Source organism: Cyprinus carpio, chromosome A8 (assembly GCF_018340385.1).
Source record: "Cyprinus carpio isolate SPL01 chromosome A8, ASM1834038v1, whole genome shotgun sequence".
NCBI lineage: Eukaryota > Metazoa > Chordata > Actinopteri > Cypriniformes > Cyprinidae > Cyprinus > Cyprinus carpio.
Window position 1 is genome coordinate 13,936,828 of NC_056579.1, and position 12,013 is coordinate 13,948,840.

General features: G+C 38.1%; 1 protein-coding gene across 2 annotated transcripts; it reads left to right on the forward strand.

The window, feature by feature from the left end:
• Positions 1-2,331: 2,331 nt before the first annotated feature.
• LOC109083341 (transcriptional repressor scratch 1-like) lies at positions 2,332-7,719 on the forward strand. Of its 2 annotated transcripts, none has more exons than XM_042762399.1 (2): positions 2,332-3,030; positions 6,477-7,719. In XM_042762399.1, exons 1-2 carry the CDS (start codon positions 2,883-2,885, stop codon positions 7,259-7,261), a joined length of 933 nt encoding a protein of 310 aa, XP_042618333.1. In that variant the 5' UTR covers positions 2,332-2,882; the 3' UTR covers positions 7,262-7,719. The 2 variants fall into 2 exon arrangements, with proteins under 2 accessions (XP_042618333.1, XP_042618334.1); XM_042762400.1 differs by having other exon boundaries at positions 2,344-3,030; positions 6,483-7,719.
• Positions 7,720-12,013: the final 4,294 nt, after the last annotated feature.

The window sequence follows — 12,013 nt, forward strand, 5'->3', positions numbered from 1 at the left end:
CATTCACGTCAAATTAAATATGATGTTTAACCTGATTAAGTAACAAGTGAACTCTCTCTATTTGGTCAATAACGAGATGCTAAAGACTGAAAAGTTTGGATTTCAATTTGGATTATGGTTAAGATGCAGAGAAAGCAGGAGAAGCAAAAACAGCGGCAGTAGTTTTGGGTCTACATTTTAGCCTGCACTTGACTTTTTATGCTCAAAATGATGAAAGACCAAAGAAAGAGCTTTCAGAAAGTCCCGACCTCTTATTGCTAAACAGGGGAAAAAAAATGCAATTAAGCTCAGAAAAAAAAAAAAACACGAATCCAGTTTGTAATTGTGAAAAATTCAGAGGAACCTCGCTGTTTTATGAATTAAAAAGTCACAAAACAATGAGAGAATGCAGGATATAAAGAAAGAACATGAGAGGGAGAGAGACAGTAATGAGGAGGAGGAAAGAGAAGGAGGAAAGAGGAGGAGAGCATCTCCCACTGTGGGTTTTGGATTTCTCCTTTGAGCAAGAGAAGAAGAACCTTCCGGATAAATGCAACCACAACGGAGGCGAGGAGAATCAGACACCTGCGTTTGTTTGAGAAACAGGAAGCATTCCAGAAAGAGTGATATAGGAAGAAACAGGGATAGAGTGAGATAAAGAGTGTGATGGAGCAAGAGAGAGAGAAAAAGTAGCCTCATCTGAGGATGAAATAGATGGAGATAGTAAGTAAATCCCCCCAAACAACAATCACTGGATGAAACCCAAAGCCTTTCATAGCACGCAGCAGGCAGACCTGATCTGGCCCTCTGGCCGCGGGTGCTGAGGTGGGGGTGGGGGTGGGGGTGTGGAGGGAACTGCCTGTCCTGGGGCACTGACCAGATGCTCAAATGAAAGATTGGGATTTTTTCTCTTTGTGTGAACGAGGTTTGGGGTCACACACACAACCTGTAACATTTCACTTGTTGATCATTTCAGTGGCTTTGCCAGTTTATTAAGATTATTGCAACAAATGGATCATTATAAAAATGTAAACATATATATAAACCGTATAAGTATATACAGATAAATGTAAATAAATGTGAAAAATAAATAAGTTAATAAATATGATATATTAAGATTTATTTGTAATGTACAGCTGCAATAAATTTAAATATATAAAGTATATACAGATCATCACTAAAAAACTGTTTTTATATTAAAATATAGTTTAAATATTTTTTTTAAATATAATATTAATATATGAATGCATATGCATATACAAAATATTATAAATAATATTCAGACAATCTGAAACAATATAAAAAAAACGATAAATATTATTCTAAATATATTGAAAGTGTGTGTATAATAATTATTTTAGACAACTGCTCAGAGTGAGAGAAATGGCGATCGAGATTGGGGTGTGGTGTATTCAGACACTTCATTAAGTGAATGGGGGGCCGTCTTGAGAGACACCCACTTGCTTTACATGTGAGCACAAAGACATAAAGAATATAAAGAGTGCAGCGTGCAGGCAGATGCCGACATCATCCTGTCCTATGAAGCTCCATTCATAGTAACTGTGGCTTGCATTGATCATCATTGTGCACACTGAGAATGTATGTGTGAGTGTGTGTGTACGACAAACTGTACTAGAAATTTGCTTCAAAATTGCATTGATTCATAAAGTCTAATGTTTCTTCATGTAACAGTTATCGTTTATCACTGTTCAAGAATTTGCACACAGTTAAAACACTGCTATTATTAACTAAAACTTAAATAAAATAACATAACATACATAAAACCTAAACTTAGAAAACTTAAATGAAAATTAGAAATGTTGCTTTGGCAACTATCTGAAATAGTTTATGCTGAAGTGCTAAAATTAAAATTATTAAAACTAAAACTAAAATAAAAATTAAAACTACATAGATAAAAACAAATACACTAATAAAAGTGACAAAAACTACAAAAATAAAAGCTAGCATGGAGTTAAATGTATAACAATGGTGCTCGTAACGGCAAGGTATAATCCATACTTTCTGCCAAATGCATATAAACGTAAACACAAAGGAAGAGTACGAATTCTAGTTGACACTGCAGATTTACAGAGGAAAACGAAGTGAGTACAGCTTGCCAGCATTTGATGTGTATTGTCAGTGAAACAGACGGGACAGGAGACGCGTAACGGAACTGAACAGAATGTATGCTTGTTGTTGTATCAACTCATTTTAAGATTGTGTGACATTTCAGGCCTTTCCTTCTCTTTTTCTCTTTCTCTCTCTCACAGAATGGGGGTGCTCGGGAAGGGGAGGGAGCGTATCAGAGGGGGGTCTGTCTGTCTGCGTGTGTGAAGGCACAGACGGTTCAGTAGTAATGTGATGTGTGTCCCGAGGGATGTTTGATGGATTAATGCTGAGCAGCTCCATTGCGATGTACCACCTGATCTCACTCCCACCGTCTGCCTCTATAAAACCTGCCTGACTGCTGATCTCAGCTAGTCTCTCAGTCTCTCCTCTCTCTGTCTGTCTCTCTTTCTTCCTCTCTCTCTCTCTTCTCTATCTCTTCCTCCTCTCAGCCGCCTCCGCTGCAGGCCAGGAGCTATCCAGTGCTGAACAAGTGAATTTTTTATTTTTTCAGCAGCGTAAGCGGGTGTGTGTGTGTACAGTAGCAGGCACACAGACACACACACACAGAATTGTACCACCAGACATCTTTCTCCTCCTGCGTGCTCTTCATTTTTCCTTTATCTAGACATTGTTTTTATTTTTTATTTTATTTCTGGAACGTGGATATTTTTTTAATACAACGGATTTCATTCTGGACAGTTTTCACCAGGGTTTTTGTGTGTGTACATGTGTGTCCGTCTGCGGCCCATGTGAAGGATTTCTGGTGCGTCTGTGCGCGTGTGACCGTGTGAACCATGCCTCGCTCATTTCTGGTGAAGAAAATCAAATTGGATGATTTCTCCTCGTCTCCCGTGTCAGCGTCTAATCATCATCACCATCATCATCTCGATGACTCCTTTACACGCTCTCGCTCCAGCCTGGGCGTCCGGCTTTGCGAAAATGGTGAGTGTGATGACTAAATATATTTTTATATACAGATACAGTAGCAACACTTCATGTGCTTGCTGTTCCCAAATGGTTAGCCTACAAAAAATATCTGCAAACCATATTTCAATGTGTTTTGAACATTGTGCGTAGAGTCCAACAGATGTTACATAAAGCTTCCCGTTCTGTCATGAACTAATCCGTAAAACCCTTCATCCTTTCACCCCCAGCCCCGTCCTCCATTGTGCCCCCCAGACTTTGTTTGTTTTGTTTTTTTGACTCATGCCGACACAAATCAGGTCATGCAGTGAGATCAGCTTATGCGAATAAAGCCGTACGAAGTAAGCTTGATACCAGTTTGTTGTATGTAACAGCTAATGCTAATGCTTTGTGGGGCTGATGTGTTTGTCCTTAGCTGATACTGCCCTTGAGTTTCGGTCCAAAAACCCTCCCCCCTCCCAACAGCACTCTCTCTTTCTCGCTCTCCTCCCCCATCCTCGTTTTCTGCTTCATCTCACTATTTCTCTTTTTCACTCTCCTGCTTCCGGGTACATGAATCTAAGTGGTGGAGGGGGAGGTAGGGTTTCAGCCATCATTGACGCCACTGGAGACATCCGAGGACTGTACTGTACAGCTCGAAGGAGAAAGAGAGAGATGGAAAGAAAAAGAAGCTTGAGGCAGTGCTGACTTTTGTCACATGATGCAGCAGCACACACACACACACAATAGGGCAAATAGCATCACGCACAAAGTAAAGCCCAGCATCCCTGAGCGGACATGATGGGACAGGCTGAGCTAAACTGAGCTATTCTAGAGAGACTAAAGAGAGTCCAGAGAGCTCTGTGTCCTCACAGACAGATTTCAGCAGCAGATGTGTGGCTCTCTCTGACCTGCTATGGTGTTTTTCACAGATAAGTGAGATAAGGACGGATATCTTCCCACCTGTTACAAAAAAACACAGCAGACTGTTTTTCTGTTTTTGGGTCACTGAATGATTACATGAAATTTTAAGCTGTGCTGCTCCTTTTAAAACAACATTTATGCTGTTATTAAATTGTTTTGGATTGTATTTTCACACGCAATAACAAAATCGAAAACACACATTCATTCTATGTTTTATGCATATCAATCATTTTCCTTCGATGGTTCTGTATGATAATTTGAATACAGTTACTATAATTATATATTAAATAGAAGGCACTTTTGCTGCATCTTGAAGGTCAAGAATCAGAACTCCTTAAACAATGGACAAAAAACTCCATCCTTCCTGTCAGCCAATAATGTAACCCTAAAAACTGTTTTTGATTCTATAAAATCATGATATTAATTAAAATTACTATATAATAATTATATTACTAAATTGGATGTTTTCTTATATTATTTATATATTTTTTATTTATATTATTATTATTTGCATTATAATAATATTTAGTATTCACAATATATTTTTATTCTATTGAATAATTCTATTCATATCTATTATTTCACACTTGCTTCTGTATAATCATGAAAAAACACTGATACTGGTATTATTTTAATAGGAATATTGTATTACTGAATTCCTAAACATTCTATATTATTGATTGTATTGTTATATTATGGTTATAATCATAATATTCACACTATTTATTCAAACAGTGCAAACCTTTCATTCTTTCTTGTCTAATACCACAGGTTTATATTTGTAGCATAACAATACCTGTAGTCAGCTGTTCTGACAGAAAATATGATTATGAAAAACCCCTAAGCCCTGGACAATGCAGTTATATATCCCAAATAACATCCTCTCAGTCTCTCTACTGATCCTGTTGATCTTTTTCCTGGCCAGCTGTATCCTTATTGCTCACGGCTGTCTTCAGTCTCACTGTATAACTAGCTCAAACAGATACTGCACTGCATTAAATGCTGTTTAGGTCTCTCTTTTAGAACACAGATTTAATTATAAACATTTTGTTGAAGACATGGCACCTTGGAAGGTGTATTATGTCGGTGAAATTCCAATGGCAATAAACGTGTCTGAACCCTACAGCTGCCAGAAATCCTTTTAGCAGCTTCTCACGATGCATTAAGACTCGCTCTTCATGGTCAGAGGGCTCCATAATCAGTTTAGAGAATTTAGGAGGGAATTTATATGCTTCTGCAGACAGAAAGGTAATGAGATGCCCTGTATCAGGAAATACATTTGTAATACAATTCAGTGTTTCGAACAATTTCAATGTTTTGAAATCTGGGAAAGAGCTTTGGTTCTCTTCTGACAGAAGTGAAAGTGTTTTGTAAAGTCCAGATTTCCTTAAAACAGTTTAAATACATCCATAATGTCAACCTCCTTTTACTTCCACTTTTAAAAGATTATGTTGTGTGGACGAATAAACACAAAACTCTATAGAAACCCTTGGATAATCTTATCAAAGCTAAAGAGAGTCTGAGTGGCTTCTTCATCTTAAGATGAGAAAGAGAGATGCTTACGCTTCCACCACAGTTAACCTGCTTAATTAGCCATTAACCATGTTAAAACCCTTTGGGTCATAATCTCTCTCTCACACACACACACACACACACACACACACACACACACACACACACACTTACATGAATGAGGTATGCAGTAGTCCTCTAACAGCCACCAGGAACTATGGAAGCCCATTTGCAGCTCATAGAAAAAATAAAGAATTTTAAATTCAGACATAATGTCACAATTGTGAGATACAGTATAAAGCCACACTATGAAGTATAAAGTCTCACTTGAGATATAAAGTCACCAATGTGAGCTATGAGTTCATATTGTGAAACCAAATTTGCAATTGAGAAAAGCCAAATTATGAGAAATTAAGTAAAAATGACTGACTGAATAAATAAACAAGTAAAAAGGTAATTGGCAATTTTAAATAAATCATAGACAGAAATGGATTTCCATAGAGAATAGCATAAAATATAGTTGGTTTCCAATATTATTTTACCATTTAAAACAAAGACTTCCATCTTCCAACAAATACTTCAAATTTATTTGTTATGGTGTGCAAAAGGAAAGAGATAATGCAAGGTGTTTTGGGAAATTATCACTTAAACAGGTGTTTACACTTTTAGAAATAAAGGTTCCAAAAGAGGAACCTTTGCAGCGTAGAATGCCACAGGACCACCAATTTGGGTTCCTGAAAGAACCTTTCAGTGATCGGTTCTTAAAATAACAATTTTTCCTATGTGTGAAGAACATTTGAATAATCTAGAGAAACTTTTGTAATAGTAAAGAACCTTTTGTGGAATGGAAAGAAACAAAGATGCCAATAAAGAACCTTTATTTTCAAGAGTGTATTTGTCATTGCACTTCTTCTTCTATTTTGTTGTGTCTGATATTGTCATTGTGTCTGTAGTGTAATTTGTCTGCATCTTTAATCACTTTACACCTGGAATTCAGTTTACAAGTGAAAGGTCAATGAGTTAATATACTATTTATGTTCTCTGTCCTGCTGCAGGCTACATCCAGGATTACATCAGCTCTTCTGAATACACAGAGGAGAAGCAGGCCGATATGAAGCTGAGCTCGGATCCGCTGTACTCCCCAGTTAGCAGCGGAGGAGGGGAGTACTGCCAACCAGACCTGGAGCACCCAGACAGCCCTCAATCCGGCCTCACGGCCCGCGGATACAGTGAGAGCGAATCTCTCAGCGAGGGTTACACCATGGATGCGTTCTTCATATCTGATGGACGTTCAAGGAGAAAGGGAGAGGTCACGGAAGCAAGGAAAGCCGAAACAGAGGAGAAAGAAGTGGCCGTGCTGAACAACGGAGGTCCCCGACACACCTGCAACGAATGCGGAAAGACCTACGCCACTTCATCCAACCTGAGCCGACACAAGCAGACCCACCGCAGCCTTGACAGCAAGATGGCACGCAAGTGTCCCACCTGCAACAAGGTTTACGTGTCCATGCCGGCGCTGGCCATGCACATCCTCACCCATGACCTCAAGCACAAATGTCACGTGTGCAGCAAAGCCTTCAGTCGGCCCTGGCTGCTTCAGGGGCACATGCGATCGCATACGGGAGAAAAACCCTTCGCCTGCGCCCACTGTGGGAAAGCTTTCGCCGACCGATCCAACCTACGAGCGCACATGCAGACACATTCGGCCTTCAAACACTACAGCTGCAAGCGCTGCAATAAGACCTTCGCGCTGAAGTCCTACCTGAACAAGCACTACGAGTCCGCCTGCTTCAGAGGTTCCGGAGACGAGGATGAGTCTGGCTCCGAGAATTAGCAAAAAGAAGAAATGAAAATGAGTTAACGCTCTCGAAAATCCCCCCACAGATTCCCTACACAGACCCCACTTTCCCTTTTTTAGAAAGCAATATTTTGACCAAGAAAAAAACCAAACCAACCCAATAATAAGAAGACAATAATGAATAAATGCTGGATTTTTTTCTTTGGTAAAAAAAAAGACCCTCTCATATAGACACGTACAATTATGAGGCCAGGCATGCAAATTTTTATGAACATAACACTATTAATAATGATAGTAATAATATTTAGATTCCTGATGTTTTATAGCAAATCATGAAAAAAGACATAAAAAAAAATGACAGCAACAGGTTTGTGCTTTTTGAGAAATGAAATCAATTTGTATTTTTATGCTGCTCTTTTATTTTGAATTCTTTTGCAACTGCCAACACAAACTTTTTATGAAAATGTGAATAATGACAGTATTTGCAAAAAAGATTGTAGACCTCTGAAAAGGTACAAACTTTTGTTACTCTTTTGGTATTTTATTTATAATTGTTATTTTTATATTCAAAGTTTCCTGCAGTTTCTTGGTTCCATTATTTATTTGTTTATTTATTTATTTATTTATTGTGCCAATCATGTCCTGTAACTATGTGAGCAGAGCAACCATCCCTCTGTTTACGATATGGAGGAAACAGCACTCAAGACTAAACATTTCAACGATCTCCAAACATTCAAAACACTCATAATATGGACGACAGGGACTTTCAGCAACATCTCCTCTGCTGGGCGTCCTCACACTAAAACAGACTGCATGTGCTCCAGATGCCTGGAGCTCCGCCCCTTGTCTTCCTGCTCCTTGATTACCTCACCCAGAGGCAGGTATGACCTCTAACCTCTGCTCTGTCCACGCTCTCAAAGCGCCCATCACACAAACCTCATTTCTACCATTCCAGTATTGTTGTTGAGTATTTATGTATTTATTTATGCACTATTTTAATTTTCTTATTTATTTCATGTGTATTTATGTACCTATCTATCTATTTATTTATTTATTTGGTTGATTATCCTCTGCGTCATTGGATACTGAACTGCCGTTGACCTTTTAAGATGCTGCTCTTTAATGAAAATCTTTATATGCATGATTCAGCTGTAGAGGGATTTTATTCTTTTTCGAGAGGGACGGTATGCAGTGTTTGAAAGCAGATGAATTCAGGTGATGATGCTTTGTTTAATGGGCAATAATTCTTCTTAGGTACAGCAACAAAAGTTTGGGATTGTATAATCTTACAGCTGTCCTGTAAAAATATTGCAGTCAATGTATTGGGCAATAAACTAAAAACCTCCTTACTCTCTCAAAGGTCATTTTCTCTCCATTTCGTCATTTCTAGAACTCCATTTCCTGCTAAGACCATCCAGAATGTCTATATATGGTGTGTATGTGTGACTCCACCCACATTTGTGACATCACAATTCATCTCATTGCCAGATGCCAAACAATTTAGTAATTGAGAAATCTTTTACATCTTAACACCAACAAAAGCATACATTAATACAGCATATTAATCCCTAAAGGTGCAAATTGAACTCAACAGATGCTTGCTTAAAATGCTTTTTTTTTTTTTTTTTTTTGTACTTACAAATTTAAATGACATTTTAATATGAAAATCCGCAGCAATAAACCTTTTTGTAACAGAATTTTTACTATTATTATCACAGTCTTATGTCTCAGCAATAGTTTTGAATGCAATTATAAAAAGACTAACCCACAGCATGACATATTTCATGAATTTGTCTTTAGCTGTCCAAATAAATCCCATCATAAGCAGTGGCCGCCAGTCAATGACATAAAAATGACAGAGTGTCAGTGACGTGAAATAGGAGTCCCAAAACCTAGACCCACAAATAAGTTCAACAGAGTGTCCCGTGAAATAGGAGTCCCAAAACCTAGACCCCCACCCCAAAACCTAGACCCACAAATAATGACCCCACCCCACCCCACCCCACCCCCCAAAACCCCTTAATGGCCAATCAGGATGGATTATTCAGTGTTTGGGTGATAGGGGCTTAATGGTAGCACTGATGGAAATAGCTGAGCATATGGTGCCAATGTGCCAGAACCTATACAATAAAGATCTGAAGGATATTTGGAGATGAAAGGATGAGAAGTGCAATCAGAATGTGACAGTGTAAATCAGCGCCTCTTTGCTGTCTCTCCTGTGAAGCAGAAAAATAGGAAACAAAACTGCTTATTTTATAATAAAATTAAATTTAGTTCCATCTTGAGGAATGAAACATTGCATAGGACAATATGCATCAGCATATATGATGCAGCTCATGTCAAGATGAATAGAAGCTGTGTCCACTCCACCAAAAAGGGTTAACAGGTGTTGGTGGACAGACAGTAGTCTGAGAGCATAATTGAGTCTGAGTTTGACCTTGTGAGGAAGGTCGAGCAGCACTAGCCAAAGGCTCTGTCAGCATTTTGCATATTGTAAAAAGGACGGCACAATCTCAGTAATGGTCCAAAACCTGTGGGGAATAGATAATGAGTTTCTCCTCCCACTTTTCTTCTGCTCTTTGCCTCTTTTCCACCCATTCCTGACCTCGTACATTGGCACGGTGTGTCTCAACGTGTCCTAGCAGAGTTCTGCATGGTATTTCACACTTCATTGCTGATGGACATCAGTCAGAAATATAATAACAACTACTAAAATTAAAAATTGATTTTCAAGAACATTTTTACTTAAAAAGAAGTATACTTAATCACTGACAGAATGATCACAATGGTGATCACAATTTAAAATGTTAACATAAAATGTTAAATATAAAAATATTTCTTCTTTCATCAAAGAATCCTGAAAAAAAGTATCACCGTTTTTACAAGAATATTAAGCAGCAATATTAACTGTTTTAAACATTCATAATATGTGACACTATAGATTGGAGTAAAGGCTAGTGAAAATTCAGCTTTTTTGAAATGTAATAATATTTCATAATAAAACTTTTTTACAGTATTATTGATCAAATAAATGCTGCCTTGGTGAGACTTTAAAAACGTTACAAAGTTTTCCTTTTTTTAATGGTAGCATATATGAAGAATACACACGTTATCTAACAGATACAATACGTAGAAATCTTTGTCCTCTCATTTTAAATATCTGGAGTACATTTTGTGGCATTTTTGCTCCAAACCCTAATTCATTTCTGACCCTAATGGACATTCATCCTGCTTTTATTTCTAAATCATCCCTTCATAATTTTGACACACCCACAGCTGTGTAGAATCAACAGACTATCTGTTATGAACATCCATCTGGATATTTTCCATCGTAATAAGGCTTGAATTCAGAGCCAATTTTACTTATGCAAAGCTTGAAGTATTGTAGATGAGCTCTTTTAAAGACTATTCCAAAGGACTACCACCATCTCTTTGTTTTCAAAAAAAATCATTTTCCCACAAATGTTCAGAAATGTGAGATAACTGAAGAGACTGAGAAAGTGAAAGCTTTTTCCCGTTTTTCCTGAAACAAGTGTAAATACGTGTGTATATAGATCTCAGCAATAATGAGACACCGCATGCGAGCCGATCCCTTTGCTTTTACCTTTTCTGAGCCGTTTAACCCTGGACAGGCTGAACAGGATCAGGGACTTCATTAGCTCATTACCTGCTGTAGCTACCAGCAATATTAACAATGCTAATCATTCTCTCTCTGTTCACCAGGATCTACCCATTTTTCTTTGTCTCTGTCCCTCTTTTTCTCTCCTGTTTTTTCTTTTTTTCTTTTGTGGAAGTGCCCAGCCTGGCTGAACAATAATATGAAGTGCCAAAAAATAAAGAGTTATTTCCATGACAAAAGCCTTCAGCATATGGTAGGCAACTCACAGCCCTCCATATGGTCCTTGAGAGATTTCAAATGGTCTCTCCTCTTTTCCCTTGCCTTCTCTCTCTATCTTCCTGCCTCCCTGTGTAAAAACGTAAAGATTTTTCCACTTCTGATATTACATTTTGCCTGTTATGAAGGGTTAAAGCCAATAGTGATGTTTATGAACAATAAAATCAATAGCACAATCAGTCTGTTGCCTCTTTTTTATTGACTAAATGTTTTGCTTTCTTTTAAATACAAAACATGAAACGTACACTGAAGGTGCATGTAAATGCTTTTAGAGATCCCACTCATGGACCCCTGACCTCAGTTTAAAACCCCTGCATTAGTAGAACTGTATGTTCCGTTTTGTATAGTTTGTACTTCTTACTGTAGGGTGGACATAAATTCTGATCACAAATGCAAGACTACAGTCATAAATCAGAATGAATGAGCGACTTCTTCCTGTGTTCCTTCCTGACAATGACTACCCATCTCAGCGATGGGGCTGCTGATCTGGGATCAGCCTTGCCTACAAGCATCAGTGCTATAACTATCACCGGAAGAACATCTAAACTGTAATCAAGTCAGCAGCTAAAGTCACTCTGAAATCTGGTGTACATGCATCTGTCCTGGTGCTCTTAAGCCAGTCCAAGCCATTAAATTTTAATGAAACATTGATTTTATGTTACACTCTGGCTTTACCAAGATGCAGCACTCAGAGCTGAATGTGACTGATTACTTATGCTGAGGGAAAGACAGAGGAGGACTGATGTCCAAGAAACCGGAAACACGATTTGACCATTATGTCCTTAACTGTCCTGCAAGATTCTTAATTGTCACTATACAAGTACAATGAAATTAGGGAAGTCCTTATGGTGCAGTCACACATGAGTGCAAGCTACAGTGTTTTAGTTTGGCTT

Excerpts from the sequence above, each read along its gene's own strand:
- LOC109083341 (XM_042762399.1), top strand. The coding sequence starts at position 2,883 with ATGCCTCGCTCATTTCTGGTGAAGAAAATCAAATTGGATGATTTCTCC. Across the intron at positions 3,031-6,476 it reads CGTCCGGCTTTGCGAAAATG|CTGCAGGCTACATCCAGGAT; the intron begins GTGAGTGTGATG and ends TTCTCTGTCCTG.